Source organism: Heterocephalus glaber, unplaced genomic scaffold, assembly GCF_053883595.1.
Source record: "Heterocephalus glaber isolate CG9 unplaced genomic scaffold, H.glaber_assembly_v1.0 deba00000937, whole genome shotgun sequence".
NCBI lineage: Eukaryota > Metazoa > Chordata > Mammalia > Rodentia > Bathyergidae > Heterocephalus > Heterocephalus glaber.
Window position 1 is genome coordinate 1,629,407 of NW_028258173.1, and position 18,113 is coordinate 1,647,519.

At 59.3% G+C, this 18,113-nt stretch overlaps 1 protein-coding gene across 8 annotated transcripts in view; it reads left to right on the top strand.

Moving 5' to 3' along the window:
* Positions 1 to 18,113, top strand: part of Lmtk1 (lemur tail kinase 1) — a 41,032-nt gene that overhangs the window by 2,197 nt on the left and 20,722 nt on the right. For 6 of the 8 annotated variants that reach the window (XR_015450178.1, XR_015450180.1, XR_015450175.1 and 3 more), the window contains exon 2: positions 17,816 to 17,949. Coding sequence is in view for 1 of the 8 variants with exons in the window: in XM_087208317.1 (XP_087064443.1) it covers positions 17,816 to 17,949 (134 nt within the window). In the remaining 7 variants the exon portion in view is untranslated. Of the gene's footprint in view, positions 1 to 3,761; positions 3,914 to 17,812; positions 17,950 to 18,113 lie in introns of those variants that run through there. The other 2 variants (XR_015450182.1, XR_015450177.1) reach the window with 2 other exon arrangements.

Sequence of the window (18,113 nt, forward strand, 5' to 3'; positions counted from 1 at the left end):
AGGAGTTCGTGGCCTTCCTGGGGCACAGCCTGGGCACTGAGGCTCCCTTTTCATGGTGGTCTCCTGGCCGTTCCATCCCCAGTGCAGGGAAATGGTTCCCTCTGAGTCTCTGGCACCCAGGGGGTCCTACTGGGGGCGCCCACACCCGGGGGCAGGGGCTCACATCTGTTGTGGGGCAGTTTGTTGGTGGGGTTGCTCAGCAGGCCTCGGGAAGGCACAGGGTGCTGACCGTCCAGGGCCAGCATTCTTCTGTCACAGGACTTGATGCTGGTCGCCTGGAGTGCAGGGCCATCATGGTCGCACAGGTGGAGCGTGGCTCTGAGGCAGAGGCCCCAGCACCACCAGCAGCCCATACTGGGCAGAATGGGCTTTAGGGGCCAGGCCTGCACCTGTGCTCCTGGGCAGTGCAGTCTGCTCAGGTGAGCCCTAGGAGTGCTGCCTCTTCTGAGGCCTGGCTCTGCCCCTGGCTCCCCGCACCCAGGACGGGGTGACTGTGGTGGCTCTCTTGGCAGTTGTGGTTTAGCAGCCTCTGCAGTGGGCCAGTTACCCAGCTTCTCTGAGATCAGCTCTGCACCAGTTAAACCTCACCTGGGAGACCAGGTGGGCAGGGAGTGTGGAAGTGGAGAAATGCAGAGCAAGGGAGGGCCTCTGAGGGACTGGGGGGGAGGGATGGACGGAGGGGGCCGCCTCTTCTGCTGAGTGCCCCGAGCAGGGCTGGACTCCTTTCTCCCAGCCACAGTGTGACCAGATGCAGCAAGGCCGTCCGTGGTGGCTCCCGGTCTGGAGCTGTCCTGGGCACAGTGGGCGTATGGGGGCCCTGTCTGCCTAAGAAGAGCCCTCTCCCAGGATCGGCCGGCCCACGCACGTTCAGGGGCTGGGTTTATTTGGTGGCTCCCCACCCCACCCCTGCTCTCTAGCGCCTTCCCAATTGGGTCCCCTTGTGCTTCTGTGTCCTTATCTGTGAGAAGAAATAGGTAGAAATAGCTGTCACCGTGGGCCAGGCAGTGGTACTTGCCGTTGGTGGCAGCTCACAGAAGACGCAGCTGCTGCACTGCATGTCCAGCCCCTGGCTCGTGTCCTGGCCACTGGCCAAGTCCTTGCCTCATGTTCTGCGTGGGCACTCTGTGGCCCCCAAGGTGATGGCTCCCCCCTTTGGTGTGCAGGTTGGGCACACCTGGGCCCACAGTGACCATGTGCCAGAGGAGGCCATGCATTCCTGGCCTGGTCTGATCCGACAGGCAAGAGGACACGTACGCTCGGGAGGATGGGGCCAGCGGTGGGCTGGGTGTTCCCGGGAGTCTGGCTTGTGGCTTATGGATGTGCCCTCCCTATGGCAACTGGAAGGTCCTGACCAGCCCACTCACACAGCCCAAGGTGTGGGGCCCGGCTGAAGCGCAGATTGCCAGGCCCTGCTTCTTTTTTTGTTTTTTTTTGGTACCAGGGATTGAACTCGGATCCTTTTGCTTGCGAGGCAGGTGGCAGAACCACTGAGCTAAATCCCTGGCCCAAGGCCCTGCTTCTGATAATCAGCCCCTCCTCCTGGGGCCGGGGAGGACACAGGGGAGGCTGAGGAGCTCCCTGGAGAAGCCCTTGCTGGAGAGTGGTCCCAGCCAGCTTGGGACACCCCAGGGCACATGAGCTCAAGGTCGCAGACTCCTAGCATACTCTATAGGAAGCCGGACTGTGGCTCTCTCAATGGGGCACCACCCGCGGCTCCTGCCCTTCTGCCCCTCCCCAGAGCTCCACGGCTGCATAGAGGGCACATGGCTTCACACACACATACTTGCAGCACACACGCCTCACACGTGTACCCATACTGGACACCCCTATGTGTCTGTGCACACGTGTTCCCACCATATCCACCATGTGTGCACATGCGGGCACAGCTTGCTCTTTCAAGTGTGCGGTTGTCTGCATGGGGCCTCTCTCCATGCAGCTCCCTCCCAGCAGGGACCATGTACCCTCTCCCTCCTCGGGCTGCTGCCATCCATGTCTGTGCCCACAGCAGCTTTGGTTAATTGGAGCCCACACTTGGGGCTGTTTTGGGACCCAGTTCTTCCCAGGGCCAGAGCCTCTCCCTGGCCTGAGTGAACTTGAACTGGGTATGTTGGTGACCTACCTTTTGCATGGGCCTGAGTCCCTGGAGCTGGCTGGGCCGGCCCTGTCTTTGTTGAGTCTTTAGGAACATGTTGGTCCCCTGAGTGCTACCTTGCGTTTCAGGGTGCAGAGTCCCCTCCATGCCTGTGGTGTCCCCAGCCTTTGTTCTCCACGAAAGAGGGCAGCTGGCCCTGGGCCTGCCGTATGACCATGGACAAGTGTGTTTTTGGAGTCTCTGGACAGTGGGCTCGGCAGCTCTGGTTCGCAGTGCTGGCCGTGCTGCCCCACTCAGACCCTGCCACCCACCTGCAGCCTGGGAAGCCTGCACCCCTGGATGTGGGGGCTCCTCCCTGTGTCCCATGTCCCACCTAAGTGGCTCTCCTGAAGCTTTGTGGTGGTTTGAATGGTGTCAGGCAGATTCACGCCCACCCAGAATGTCAGCATGGGCCCTGACTTAGAACTGCGGCACTGGGGATTGAACATAGGGCCTTTGCAGTCATCTCCAGCACTTTTCACTTTCTGTTTGGAGACAGGGTGTCACTAGTTTGTCTAGGAGGGACTCAAACTCAAGATCTTCCTGTCTTAGCCTCCCAGAGTGCTGCGATTACTGGCTCACACCTGTGGAAATAGGGTCTCTGAAAATGTAGTTAAGATGAGGTCATCCTGAGGAAGGGTGGACCCTAAATCCAGTGGCTGGTGTCCGTGTAGGGCACACACAGAGACACACAGGAAGATGGCTGTGTGATGGTGGACAGATACTGGAGCGATGCAGCCACAAGCCAAGCAAAACCTGGAGCCCCAGAGCTGGAAGAGGCCGGAAGGACCCTTCCTAGACCACTGGGGTGGGCGCGGTCCTGCCTGTGCCTTGATCTCGGACTTCTGACCTCCAGGACGGAGAGAATGAAGTCTGGCATAAGCTGCCAGTTTGTGGTGCTTTGCTTCGGCAGCCCCAGGAAGCTGAGCCGAGCAGGGGGCAGAGGCAGAGATTTCTTCCACTTCATGTGCTGTGGGCAACAGCAGGACCCCTGGTGGGATATGGGACACGCACGTTCCAGCCTCAGAGCTGGCCGCTCCTTAGACTTCTGTGAAGGAGTGGGGGCTGCTGGGGGCCCCCAGACCCATGTGATGTGGGGCCGTGCATAGCAAGGGGTACTGGCCTGGTCCCCAGAGGCAAGGTGGCCTGGAGGGTCGTGGTAGGTGGGGGACAGACCTGGAAAGATGCCCTTGCTGTCCTTGGCCACGTGTCCCTACAGCCCTCCTCCCAGGCCCTGGGTTGGCTGCCCTTCTCCTGTTGTCTTGGGCATCTCGGGGCTAAAGCTGGGCCCGGGGAAGCCGGCTTGGCCTCAGCCCGGGTGGAGTCTGCTGCAGAGCACTGCCGAGGAAACCCTGGCCTGCTGTCCGGGCCCCCCGAACCCTGCTGTCTTGACTCCAGCTGGCCAGGACCGAGGGGTCTCAGAGCCATGTCTGGGGCGGGGAGACCCCTGTACTGGCCCCTGCGGAACGTCTGCCTCTGGCTCCTCGGCTGGTCCCACCTGCCCGTCACAAAGGAGCCAGTGGCTGCAGGACAGTGGCCACAGCCGCCCCGCCCCCCACAGAGGAAGCCGGCAGAGGAAATGAGGGCAGCGGACGCGGGGCCGCAGCCAGTCCCCAGGCTGCCTGTCTGGGCAGACGGTTGCCTGAGAATGTCACCATAGGCGGTCACACGGTGTCCCCTGCCTTTCCCCACTGGGGCCAGGGCCTGGGTCAGGGCTGGCACCCAAGGGGTTACCTGGGGAGGAGCTGCAGTTGGAGCCACGTGGGAGCAGCCACCAGCCTGGTAGGGTGCATGGGGCTTCCTGGGAAGACGCAGGCCACCCCGGGGTGGGGACGGGAACACTGGCCATGGGCCTCTGCTCCCACAAGGACCCTGCCAGAGGGCATGGCCACACCAGCGTGTGCTGGGCCTCCGCGGGGGCAGTTCTGGGCAGCAGAGGTCACCGGTCACAGGTGGCTGAGGTTAGGTTGTAGGTGGCTCACCTAGCCCAGTCCCAGTCCCCTCTGGGAGATGGCCACAGCTGTGCTGGCCCCGCCCCCTGAGGACATGGGGGTGACTCCACCTTCTCCCTGCTGAGGGAGGGGAGTCCGGCTCCACCCACATGCCCAGGTTGCTAGGGAGCCCCTCCTGGTTTCTGGCCTGGGCACCTGGCATCAGGCAGCCCTGGGCTGCTGGCCTCCAGCTCTTCGTGGAGAGGACCTGCCTGCCAGCCCAGGGGTGGGTACCTGGTCCCGCAGCTGTGCCCTGAGGCCACCCTTGGAGACCAGCAGGACATCAGAGGGGGGTGAGTCCTCTGGAGTCCTGCACACAATGGGGACCCTCTGGCTTCACGCTCTGTCCCTGCTCGCTTGACATTCTTCACAGTTCTGAACAAGGGGTCTGGGGTTCCCTTTAGCACAGGCCCTGTACTTCCCACACACGGTTGCTCCTATTCCGGGAGTCCCATCAGCCCACGGCCAGGCCAGGAGGGCATCCTGGTGGGCTGTCACCTGGTAGAGGGGTGTGGTGGCTTTGGGGCTCCTGTTGGGTTTCCTCTCCACTTGTGGCCTGGAGATGTGGAGCCATCCATGGTCTGTGGTCCTGGCCTGAGCAGCCTTTCCTGGAGTCCCCAGCTTCCTGCTGAACATGAGCCCTGTGCAAAGGTGCTGGTGTCTTAGTGGGTGTGCCCCAGTTGGACATACCTGGGTGACAGTGCTCCCAGCCCTGGCAGCCCCCTTGTCCCCTCTCCTAGCTCCTGGGCCACCACACTGCTCTTCCTGGCCATGACGTGTCTGCTCCTTGGCAGGTGAGCATTCAGTTCTGAGTGGGTTTGGGCTGTTCCACCAGGTGCTACTGGGAGCATTGAAGGGAGGCTGTCCCCCCCCACTCCCTTCCCTGCACCGAGGTTCAGTTTGCATACCCTACAGTGTGTCCAGTTAGTGTTGAGGCCGGGCTTTTAGCTGTGCTGCCATTACCACAGTCAATTTTGGGGCATTTTTGTCCTCTTATGAAGGCCCCGTGGCCCTTAGTCATCACTCTCATTCCTGCTGACCCTGTCATGGCGCCCTCAGATCTGCTTGCTGTCTGAAGTCAGCCCTTCTGGATGCTCTCCTGCCATCAAGTCACATGACCTCTGGTCACACTGCCCCGTACCACTGCATGCGTGTGCGCCGGTGTGCGCAGGGCCTCCGGTGTGTGGTGTGTCGCGTTCGCGGGCCCTGCAGCGGGCCTCCCTGGAGACAGTGCGCCCTGGGTCCTCCCCGTGGAGACCTTCTCTGTGTGCCACTCTGGGGAGCACAGGTCGGTCCTGAGGTCTGGCGTCCGGAGCCCCACCTCCTGATGATGAGAGACACTGAAGGCCTTCCTGGGCCTGGTGGCCTTGTAACCCTTGTGAGTGCCGCCTGCGCCTTTGTGTCGCTTTGTCCGGAGCCCTGATGCACTCTGCGTGGTCCCGTCAGATGCGCGTGTCCCCACAGCCTCGTTGCTCACTGGCTTCCTGGCAGTCCCGTCCCTCCTGGTGATGGGATGGCAGGGGTGCTGAGTCCCCTGCGCTTCGCACAACCTCCACTGTGGCGGTGGGCGTATTTACACCCGGGGAGGCGCATCCCCCTCTGTCCTCCGGAGCCCAGGGTGCTGAGCACAGACAAGCACACCACTGGGTGTGGGTGTCTGGTCACCCCAGAAGTTGCCTGGAGTCAGAACCAAGCTGCCATTCCTGAGGCCAGCCCTGGCCCCTGGGTAGTGGCTGAGTGCATGGTCCTGTGCAACTCAGCCTGTGCTGGCCCCGCTCGGCCTGCCCCGGCCAGGCCACAGCCACAGAGTTGCCCACGGCCGCAGCTACACCTGGCCTGGGCCTGCCCCACCGTTGTGTGGCCGAGGGGCTTCCGAGGCCTTGCCCACCGCACCCTCCGTTCACAGGGCCTTTGGTGGGCACAGCACTAGGTTCCGCCACCCAGGAGCCAGAGCTGATGCATCGCTCTCCTCCCACAACAGGAGCCCTGCAAGTCCTGAATAAAAATGATTTCAGCCCTTGTGCCTCCCGGTCTGGCTGGGGACCTGAGGGACCCCTGCCTGGCAGGGCTGAGCCTTGTGGCCTCTCCGCCTCTGCCGGCATCCAGCGGTGTCGGGGCTGGGTCCCAAAGTGACCGGGAGTCAAGGGAAGCGGGTCGGGGGCAGGGGCTGGGGCAAGGTGGGCTGTGGTCTGTGCAGGGAGCAGGAGCAGCCCCAGGGACAGAGCCTGAGGTCTGCCTCTGAGGACCTCGACCTCACTACCCGAGCTGTCAGCCGGGTGCCTGGGGCTGGGGCATCCTAGGCGCCCAACCCTTTGGAAGGCCAGCCTTGGGCAGGGCCCGGAGTTGCCAGGGGAAGTGGGAGGGGTGTGAGTGCCAAGGGACTCAGCACCAGGCTTGTCACCAGCAAGCGTCCTGCTGGGTGACTTCCCTGGCGCCGGGGTGTTGATTTCAGGACAGCCTGTGGAGGGGCAGGGCAGGTGGGCTTCGGGGTCTGAGGCCAGTTCTGGGGAGCCGTGTGGGTCCTGCAGAGCATCCCGGCCTGGTGCTCCCCCAAGCGTGGCTGTGTGTGCTTCAGGGCTGTGGGTGGAATCAGTGTGAGGACAGTGTGCACACGTGAACATACGGAGCTCCGAGAAGAGGCACACACAGGGTATGCATGTACTTGTGTGTGAGCACGCGTGTACCAAGGTTATCTGTGAGCATGTGAATGGGTGGGAAGGTAGACATGCTTGCATGTGTTTGAGCGTGATTATGTGTGGACGTAAGGATGCATGTGTGGCTATTGGGCACGCACGTGTGTGTGTGTGGACACCCGTGTGTGTCAGAGCACCAGAGTGAGGAGTGGGAATGTGCGTCTCCCTGGGGTCCTCTCTCAGGGTTCTGGGTGCTGGTGACCTTTCATTTCCATCCACACTGAGGACAGAAAGGAGACCGACCACCCTCACTGAGCACCCGCTGTCCCCTGAAGCCAGGTCCAGGGTCTGGGAATGAGCCTGGCAGGGCATCCATGTGGCCTCCTCTCCCGTGGTCCACTTGCCAAGGGGCTGACCCTATGGCTCAGTGAGCCCACAGCCCCACCCTGACCACCTTGGTGATGGCCAGCATGGTGCCTTCTGCTCGTTTGAAGGGGAGCTGGGTGGCCAGTCTGCCTGGGGCCTGCTGGGCTGGCTTTGGCCCTGTGGGTTCTGCCTCACTTGGCAGAATGGCTGCGGCCACTTCTTAGGCACGGGATACCCACGCTCACTCTCTGGAGGGACCCTGGGGTTGAGGAGGCCGGTCAGGACCCAGGGGCTGCGTCAGACCCTCTGGGGTCACAGCCTCCCCTCCCAGCTGGTGAGTCAGTGGGATCTAGCTGTGCCCTTCCTGGAGCTCAGCTTCAGCGGTACGAGGTGCTTGTGTCCCTCCTTGGGAAATCTGCTTCCCCATGTCTGGGCTTGGGCAAACCTTTGCCAGGAAGCCCTGACCTCAGTCCCGAAGCTCTGCTGTCCTCAGATGCCTTGTGGGGGGCAGGGCATCCCTCCTCCTCCCTTGCCCTGGGAACCCCAGAACCCTGCTGCATGCCCCAGCCAGGAGCTGGAAGGGGCATCTGCGACAGAGGCTTGGGGAGGGGTGGCCCTGGCTTCCCTGTGGCCCTGGCCCTGCCTGGGTTGTGTGAGTTCCTTCCGGCCTAGATCCCGTTTGCATCACCAGGTGGGCGGGCAGCAGGGGCGGGGCTGGTGCAGGAGGTCCTCAGAGGCCCCGCCTCCCAGGCCTCACCTTCCAGGGGCCTGGGATGGGCCGGGTGGGGTCCCAGGAAGGGGTCCCCAGGACAGTCATCTGTTGTGGACCTGGCTCCCATTCCAGGGGGTTTTGGGTGCCCCCTCCCCCGCCGCAGTTCCCACCTCCTAGGCCCCGGGGACCTCGGACCCCTTGCTGTCTCTGGAGTGGGCTGCCGGGTTTTCCAGTCCTCGGGGGTCAGGGCGCTCTCCCTGTCCTGCAGACAGCACCCAGGTCCGTGGGGAGACGGGCAGCTGCCAGGAGGCTTCTGGTGGACGGCCTGCGTGCCTGTCTACTCCCTCTTTCTTTCTTTTTTTTTCCTTGTGGTAGTGGGGGTTGACCCCAGGACTTTCATATTAAGCCATATGCCTAGCCCACTTTTACTTTTTATTTTGAGACAGGTGTGGTTGGTATTCTCAGTCTGTATCCTGCCCTTGGTTTTAGCTTTATTGAGGTAAAAATCAGTGTAGAGTCAGACGAACCTTTGTTCTTCACGAGTGTTGACATATTTCGAAGATGCCTGTCGATGTGTGGATGATTCTCTACTCATGTGAAGCCTGACCCACAGCCTGGGTCACAAGTGGCCCCTGAGCCCAGATGTCCTGCGTGTACCTTGCATCTCTCAATCCATGTGACATCACAGTATTGCTGTCTCCCTGTTTATTTAAAACATCTTTTTAAATTCACTTTTTAGCCAGGGATTTAGCTCAGTGGTTCCACCGCCTGCCTCACAAGCACAAGGACCCGAGTTCAATCCCCGGTACCAAAAAACAAAACAAAACAACAAAACAAAAAGTTAAGGGGGAGAGGCAGAGGGGAAGGGAAAAAAGAATTAAGAAATGTCATGTACACGTACCAACTCCCCACAATGAATATAAGCATTACGTACTACTAACACGTGCTGATAAAAATGAATAGTTAAAAGGCTTAAAGTGTGGAGTGCTCAGATAGATTGGTTATTCATATAAACCTGGCAGCACTGATTTTAAAACTATGTACATGTGTTACTCGAATAAAAATGAAGAAACTAGATCCGTATGCCTGCCAGGACACATAGTAACCATATGAATACAGGCATATTTTCTGAAGATGCATTACTGTCCTACTCAGCTGTGCTTCAGGGCACAAAAATCTGGTCTAGAGATATTTGTTGGTTTTAACTATCCCAAAATACAATTTTTTTTTTTGGTCCTGGGGATTGAGCTTGGGACCTTGCGCTTGGGAGGCAGGGGCCGGAACCACTGAGCCAAGTCCCTCACCTCCAAAATACAATTTTATGCTGCTGTTTTTATTTTGTTTTGTTTTGTTTTTGTACCAGGGATCGAACTCAGGTCCTTGTGCTTGTGCAGCAGGCGGCGAAACCACTGAGCTAAATCCCTGGCCCATATGCTGCTGTTTTTAGTGAGTGAACTTGCTTCATTGTTGAATATTCGGGGTGCTTTTTTCTCTATACGCACCACTGCAGTGAACAGCTCTGTGTGGGGAGTTTTTGTTTGTGGCCTTGATTTACTCATTCTTTCATCCCCTGTTGTTCTAGGTCTCTGTGTTCCTAGTGGTTCCTTAATTTGAAGTCCTCAGTGGGTCATTACCTGGGCAGGCCAGGCTCAAGGCTGTCCCTGGAGCCTGGGCGGCACTAAAAATTCCTGCTGACTGGACCATGGCTGCCACAAGGTGGCACACACCTGTAATCCTAGCACTCTGGGAGGCTGAGGCAGGAAGATGGCATGTTCCGGCTCAACCTGGGCAAATTAGCGACGTAGGGAGACACTGTTTCAAAATAAAAAATAAAGAGGGGCTGGGGATGTAGCCCAGTGTGAAGGTCCTGGGTTCAATCCCCAATTTGGCAAAAATATAAGCGTTTTTCGATTGTGATGGAAGCTGAATATGTCCTTGGGGGGCCAGTGGTTTGTATTTGCCCTCTGTGAGCTGGTGTCACATGGTTTTCTCCTTCGTGCTTTGGGGTCTTAAGGTATTATTTTCTGCAGATTATGTGCTCCTTAGAGTAATGACATCAGCTTTTAGACATACTTTCTGTTGAGTCATTTTTCCTAGTGTGCTGTGTGCCTTTAATTTGGCGACTTTTATTGATCATGCATTTTTCTCATAGCCAGATCTTGGATTTTTAAAAATTCCTTCTATTGCTTTTAGCTTAAAAACACATCATGCAGGATATTGGTACTGGAGCGTAGCTCAGTGGTACAGTGCTCGCCTAATAGATGCAAAGCACTGGGTTCAACCTCAGCCGCTACATAAAACAAGAACAAACCCCCTGCTGGTTACCTGTGTTCTGTGAAGTTGCTGCAGCTGGCTTGGATGCCCTGGAGCAGTCTGGGGATGGGGATGGGCCAGGACAGCCCTCTCGCCAGGCCTGGCCTTTCAAGCCTGCGGGCCACCTTCCCAATGCACAAATCCCTGGCAGTGGGAGCCACAGCTGCATCCTGGGTGCTCTTGGCGGGGCGGCTGCGTTCACAGGAAGGGCAGGCTCTGCTCTCTGCTCCCCCCTTCCAAAATGTTACCCCTACCTGTCCAGAGCTCAGGGAGAGGTTCGCTCCCTAATGGGCTCGAAACAGTGTGGTCGGGTGAGGGATCTTCGGATGAGACAGAAGCTTTGGTAGTCACAGAGAGGGGCCAGAGATGTGGCCCGAGGTGGCACTGAGCATGGGGGTCAGCCTTTGCCCCTTGCTTTCTGGGAGTCCCCTGGCCATTCCCTCCAGTCCCCCACCAAGTCCTCGCATCTGCCCCTCCTGGGGACAGGGTACAGTGTCCACCCAAGGCCCAGTCCCAGCCTCTCTCTGGGGTCCTTAACACAGGACGGTGCAGTCAGTGGGGAGGCAAAAGGGTCTGGTATAGGAGCCTTACCCTCTGAGCCCCAAACTCCTACCTGCAACTTTGGCTGTCCACTTTTAGCCAGTCTGGGGCCTGTTTGGGGTGTGGGCTGGGTCTGTGCAAGGGAACCTTGACTTTTGGTGCCACCCAAGACAAACGAGGAGCTGGGTGTGGTGGTGCATGCCTATAATCTCAGCACTCTGGGAGGCTGAGGCAGGAGGATTGCAAGTTCCAGCCCAACCTGGACAATTTAACAAGACTATCTCAAAAAAAAAAAAATTACAAAAGGACTGAGAGTGTAGCTCAGTGTGAAGCCCCTGAAAAAGAATTCTCAGTACTAAAAAAAAAAAAAAAAAAAGACAAAAGGGGAGTGAGTGAGTCCTGCATCCCTAGAGGAGTATATACACTGGGGAAGAGGCTTCCTGCTGGGCCTGGTGGTGCACACCTGTGATCAGTCCCAGCACTCTGGAGGGAGGCTGAGGCAGGAGGATTGCAGCAAGCTCGAGGCTGGCCTGGGCTACCTAGTGAGTTCAGGGCCAGCCTGAACTACACAGGAAAACCCTGTCTCAAAAAACAAAAAACAAAACAAAACAAAAAAGCACCTTCCCAAGGGCCGAGCAGGGGTAGAGGCTCCCATGTGCGGGCTGCCCTGGGCTCTGCCTCTGCTTGGGAGGCATGGGGTGGGGGTGGGGGGTTCTGCACCTCTGTGGGGGCCAGAAAGGCCAGTGCCTCCAAGCTCGGACTGTGCTCTGGGGGCCTCCTTGCACCCCAGGGCATGCAGGCCCTGAACTCTGGCGTGGGGCTCAGGAGGCTGGGCGGAGGGGGCTTTCAGGTGGGGAGCCTGGCCTTTCCCCCTCACCTAGGAGCCCCTGATGGGATGCAGTCCTGGCCTCCTGGGATGGGGGTTGCTAATTCTGGGGTGACGAGCTGAGAATGTGGGCACGCACAGAGATTGTGAGTGTGCACAGAGGTTGTGAGTGTGCAGAGATCATGAGTGTTGTGTGCACAGATGTTGTAAATGTACAAAGATTGCATGTGTGACAGAGGTGAGGATGTGCAGAGGTTGCAAGGATGTGCAGAGGGGTTGTGAGTGTGCACAGGTAGCAGCAGCAGACCCGGGTGGAGCCTGGGGGAGCAGATCAGACCCTCTGCAGAGAACTTGCCAGCACTGGAGCTGCTGTGGGGGCCCTGTTCCTGGGGACAGCTGTGCAGAGCTGGAGCAGGTCAGGTGGTCTGGACATGTGTGCTCACCAGGGCTGAGGTGCTCCCCTGGGAGCCACAGGAGGTGTGGCCAGGGCTTGGGCAGCAGGGCCACCTCAGCCTCACCCAGGTCACTCCCAGAACCCTCCCAGCAGCCTGGAGCGAAGGAGTGGCCACTCTTATGACCTTGGCAGGGCCTTCTCTGGGAGGTAGGGCTGGCCCAGGGAGGTCTGGGACTGGGGTGGAACAGGCCGTGAGTGGCCCCACACTGTCATAGGGGTGCATAGAGAGGCACCTGACCCTGGGTGTCAGAAGATGGCTGTCCAGCCCTGTGAGTCTCTCAGCAGATCAGGCTGCCAGGGCCTGGGAGCTGGTGGCCTCAAAGTGGTGGTAGGGTATAGCCCAAGGCCACCAGGTCTAGGAAACGTGTGCCTGTCTGGGGGTGGGCAGCATCCCCTCAGCCATTCATTAGCGATCCTGCTTTGGAAGGGGACTGGGGGCCTGTCACCCCTTCTGAACCATTCTGGGGGATGGTTCATGCCTGGCCTCCAACCTGAACCAGGAGCTCAGTGTTAATACGGCTGAGTTCACAGACAAGGTCTGACAGTGGGGGGACCTGGCAGATGGCCCAGCCCACATGTCTAGCTCCCCTTTACACAGTGCAGGTGGGGGCTTGTGCCACAGGATCTTGGAGGTCTGGTCACTCCACACACAGCTCAGGTTAAGGCCACAGGCTCAGCACATGCCTAGAGCACAGATAAGGGAACAGGGTCTTCTGGTGGGGGAGTCTAGGGTGCCAGTCCTGGCTGACATGGAAGGGTGAAATCTCTCTGTTGGATACTCTATGAACTGGGCAACCCTGGAAGGAAAGAACCCTGCTTCCAGATGGGGAGGCTGGGACTCAGGGTCTGGATTAGTCAGCTTTTCAGTTGGACACAGTAGCCACAACTTAAAGGAAAAGTATGATTTGGCTTACAGTTTCAGGGGATTCAGTCCATGGCTACCTGGCTCCAAGGCAGAGACGTTAGGTTGAAAGGTCTTGGTGGACCGGTGGTGTTCAGTTCATGGTGGCTGAGAAGCAGAGCCAGGGAACAGTGCCACAGAGGAAGAGGCAGAAGGATTAGACATAAACCCCAAGTCCATGTTGGGCTGGGTGGCACATGGCTCTAATCCCAGCACTCAGGAGACTGACACAGGAGAATTGCCATGAGTTTGAGGTCAGCCTGAGCTATATAGTGAGTTCAAGGCCAGCCTGAACTACATAGCAAGACCCTGACTCAAAACCAAAAAAAAAGCCTCAAAAATAAGTAAATAAATGAATAAATCAAAAAACCCTATAGCTCCGTGACCTAGTCAGAGACACCTAGAAGTGTGCACCACCCGTCTCACGGGTGGATCCCAGAGCCAATCCAGCCTCATTGCCACAGGGCCCCACAGCCAAGGGTAGCAGAGTTGGCCCCTTCCAGCCCAGGCTGCCCTGAAACTCTGACCTCTGACTTAGCTGTTCCCTCTCAGTTTGGGGGGGACTTCTTGTCTGATGGGCCCCAGGCAGAATCTCCCACCTGAAGCTATCCCTGGCATGCTGTGGAGGGTGGCAGGTGGCCACTCCTCCCAATGGCCAGAAGTCCCCAAAACCTACAAGTCAGTACACAACAGCCATCTTCTGCAAGGGACCCCCAGACAGGCAGAGCGGGGCAGGACCCCAGCACCAAGTGCCCCTGGATCCCATAGAGGTGTCTCCTGGGCAAGTGGGGGATGCTCTGGTTGAGAGGCTCTCCACCCCAACCCTGGCAGTGCCTTTCCCAGAGCCACATGTGGCCATACTGGATTGGCCCCATGAAGCCTAGGAGCCACTGCCCCTCCCTAGGGTGTCTTCAGAGGGGGCTGGACAGCAGGTCTTGGGGTCCCTGACCTTCCTGCTTTGAGGGCAGTGTTTAGGGACAGGGCCCAGGGGCCCATAGTGACGGAACCATGTACCAGGTTTAGCTGAGGCTGAGCAGGGCACATGGAGCCCCAGCTGTCTCTCCTAGGAAGGGTCCTGTGCCAAGAGGTGTCCTTACACTGGAGTTCCTAGGCTGCATCCCCCAAGCAGGCTCCTGTCCCCATACTAGTCAGATAATTGGTTACACCAAGCCTCTGCTCAGCTGTCAAGGGTCCCCAGAGGATCCCGCTCCTCTGAATGGCATATATAAAGTAGCTAGAGAGTGCCACCTGATGGGGTGAGGGTCATCCTGGATAAGCCTGTGGCTGGACCTCAGATGGGCTATGGACAGAGCAGGAGCCCAGGCAGCCTCTAGGCCCTGAACAACCCTAGATACTGGGCCCCTCAGAAAGCCAGGGGCGGAGCTTCATGGGTGAGGGTGGAGCCTCTGGGTGTGGGTGGGGCCTCCAGTGAGGGTGGGGTCTTACCTGGATGTGGGCGGGGCTTCCTGCCTGATGGCCCGGATTTCACAGGTGAAGGTAGGGCCATGCCTACCTGTGGGTGGGATTCCTGGGGGGGGGGCAGGGTCTCACTTTCGAGGGTGGACCTATGCCTGGGTGGGTGGAGCCCCACAGGCAGGGGCCACACCCATGAGGGCAGGGCCAGATTCAAAGCCAGGCTTGAAGTTTGAAGCCCAGGCTCCACTTCAGGCCCCTCCCTGTCCTCTCTGCCCGCTCCCCCCTCAGGCTCCCATCCACCTCCTTCTGGCCTTGGTTCCCCTGTCTTCCTCCCGCATATCAGCAGAGCTGACCAGAGAAGGACGTAGCTGCATGGATGAGTTGAGGACTCAAGGGCTCAGCCTGGCCCAGCTGAACATGCAGATGACTGGAAGGTGGCCTGGTGGGGTTGCCACCTTCCAGACAGGCAGCACAAAGCCTTCAGACGCTCATCGGGACTGCCGGGTGGCCACCCCAGCCCTTGGCTCTCAAGCATTGCCTAGAGGGCTGAATGGTGTAGCTGGGCAAGGCCTGCCTACCAGGATAGGCATTCATAGGCCCCTCACCCTCTCCTGTGACCCTGCCCACACCCTACACCCCGCGGGCACTGCTGACTGTCGGGCTGTGAACACCAAGTGGTTTCCTGTCTGTGCTCCCTCGCCCTCTGGTGGACAGGGGTAGGAAGTCTGTGTGTGTAGACAGACAACACAGACATGGCATCAGGCCGGGTGCCCCTTTTATGTATCGGGGTTAAGTATAACCCGGGTTCCTCACCTGCCTACTGGAGTCCAGTAGCCCAGGGCTCTCTGCTGCCCCGTCCGTGTCTGCACTTCCTTCACCAACAGAGCCAGGGTGGCTCCTGCTTGACTTTTGATCCATGGCCTAACTCTCTGCCCTGCCGTCTCTACCCAGCCTTCCATACCCTTGGTCCTGGGCCAGAGTGCCACATGGCTTCCCTAGCTGTGAGGACTGGGGACCCCTTATGAGCTGCTGGGCCTGGCTCCGCCCTATTGGTGACCGGTGTCCCGCAGCCAGCCTACGCCCAGAGTCACACCTGGGGTGGTGCCAGTCCCCTCATGGTCCTGGGCTTTTCTCTTTCTTTGTCAATCCGCATGGGTGGTCGGTGGTCCCCGGGCCCTCATGGCATCCGGAGGGTGACTGTATCCTTTGCACCAAGCAGGGACTCACCCCTGCCTGAGGTTGTCACAAGAACGAAAGGAGGGTGGGCCTTCCCGACCGCCAGTGTGAGTAGATCCCGAGGGGATAGTGGGGCCCCACCGTGGCTCATGGAGGAGAGAGTACAGGGCTGGCTCTGGCCCCCAAACATCAGCAGGGCATTTCTGGGGTGCATTCGTAACTCTCCTGAGCCTGTGTTCTTACCTGCCCAGTGGAGATGATGATACCTACAGAGCAGGCTTGTGGGACAGGAGGGGATCTGTACAGGTGCACATTCACGCGTGTGCACATGTTGTGTGCATATGTGTGGGTGTGTGTGCCTACGTACACGCTCGCTGTATGGGCCCAAGCACAGTGTCTGGTGCCTGCACGTGAAGGCTGCGTTGTGCCCAAGTGCAGGCACATGCTGTGCTGTTTTGGGGGGTGAGATGGGGCCCCAAAGCACTGTGCCCGGCTCTGGCCATTGGGGCCCGGCTGCCACCGGCGCAGCGAGGCTTGGAAGCCTCAGATGAGGGTGTCTGGGTGGCTGAGGGCTTCGTCAGCCTGAAACCAAGGAGCCTGGCTTTTCCACCTGGTGTTGCACCATGGCACAGCTTGCTGGGGCCCTGGAGCGAGTCTCCTGACCCACGGGCCTCAGGGTCCTGAGGAAGGGGTGGGATGAGCCCGGACCAAGGGCTTGGGCGCCTCCCTCCGGTTGTGCTTTGTACCGTCCCACCTGGCTGGGCTCCAGATGTGAGCTCAGGTCCACAGCCACCCCGTTCTTTTTTCTGCCTCCGCCAGCCCTTTGGATCATCTCCCTGCTGCTCCCATCCACAGGGATGGGGTGGGGGCGCTGCTCAGCACCTCTCTGCCCTCAGTGGTGCTGAATGACCCCACCTCCCCGTGCCCTATGTGATCAGGGCTGGAGTCGCTGCAGTGCATCCTGCCTGTGACCAGGCATGAGTGGCCCCAAAGGGTGGGTGTGTGACCCACCTGCTACGATCCTTGAGGACCAGAGCACCAGCCCCAGGCCCTGAGGCCACCAAGTGGGCAGTTTGTTCCTCACAAGCAGAGGTGGGTGGGAGGGGAGCCTGCTGCTTCGGGCACCAGATGGAGAAGGGAGAGGTCACCATGGCAACAGTGCAGCCTCAGGGCACTCGAGGCTGTGTGGAGGGGCCAGGCTGCTCAGCACACCTGCCTTCCAGTCCGTGCCTGGCACCTGCGCTCCTGTGTGTCTTGGATGTGAGGACACAGTGGTTCTTACACCTGTGAGAGAAGTTCACACAAGCAAGCCCACATCACACACCTGCCTTGGACCTCTCCCGCGAAGGCCCTGCAGGATGGGGACGCAGCCATGGGTGGCTGCCTTCTGTGTGGGTCTCCATGCACAGGCTGAGCTGGTGACCTTGCCCTCTTGTCCCCTAGCCCTGCCTGCCTATTCCAGCTGCTGAACCCCCTCTCTTCCCCAAGTGTGGAATTGTATAGGAATTCTTTTGGCAGTGAGTGGGAATTCTAGACTGTCCTCTAGGCCTTGCACTCCCACCACCTCTAGGCAGCCCCCCAGATGCCCCATTAGCCCCAATCCCTGCATCCTTGCTGCAGGGGACCCCTGAATGGGAGCCAGGCTCTAGCTCAGTAGTCGGGGTTGGGAGGGCACTGGGGGCCTCTGTTTCCCTAACTGGGATGAGGGACCTCACGTGAACCAGGTGCTGCAGAAGGGGGTGCCCCTGCTGTGTCTAGGACAGAAGCAGCAGCAGCAAAGGCCTCGGGGGTGGGTCGAGCAGGGGACAACTTGGAGCAGCTTCTGTCTGGTACACAGAGGGCCACCTTCTCAGAGCCAGGGAGCTCTCTGCACTTTGGAGAAAAGACAGGTTTGTAACGCAGGGCCCCGGCCTCCAGCTGTCCAGGCCCCAGCATGCGGCCAGTGGCCTGTAGTCAGCTCCACGATCACCCCTCCTTGGCAGTGTCCGTGATGCCCTCCTAGCCTCAGAGCAATGGAGGAGGGTGCCCAAGGTCCAGGAGAGAAATGGAGGGCTCCTCCCACAACCCCTGAGCTCCTGATCTCTCAGAGAAAGGTCTCTGAGCCCCCGCATTGGGACCGGGGCCCAGGTTGACCACTTTGCCAGGCTGTGAGCCCCACTGGTGTCAGAGTGCCCCTCAGTGGTCAGCACATGACCATAGGCTCTGTCTGCGGGGTCCTGGACAGCTTCCCTGAGCATGAGTTGGTGCTGACACTGGGCCCAGAACACAGGAGTCCGGGGTGGGGTGGGGGCCGGGGAAGGATGGGTGGGCCTTGCTGGGTGCTCAGCTCTGCCCTCACATGCTCCCTTCTCAGCAGACGGTGCCCCGCTCAGCGAGCTCTCGTGGTCGTCCTCCCTGGCTGTGGTGGCCGTGTCCTTCTCTGGGCTCTTCACTGTCATCGTCCTCATGCTGGCCTGCCTGTGCTGTAAGAAAGGCGGCATCGGGTTCAAGGTAAGGGTTGGGAGTCCATCAGGGCTGCGCACCAGGCCCCTAGGGTCCCTCACATCTGCTTGGCCTGAGCTCTCCTCCCTCCTGGCCCACTGGGGCTCTCAGGGGCCCCTGCCCACTGTCTTCCCTACTTCAGGTGCCCTCTGTAGGGCATGGCCTCATGCCTT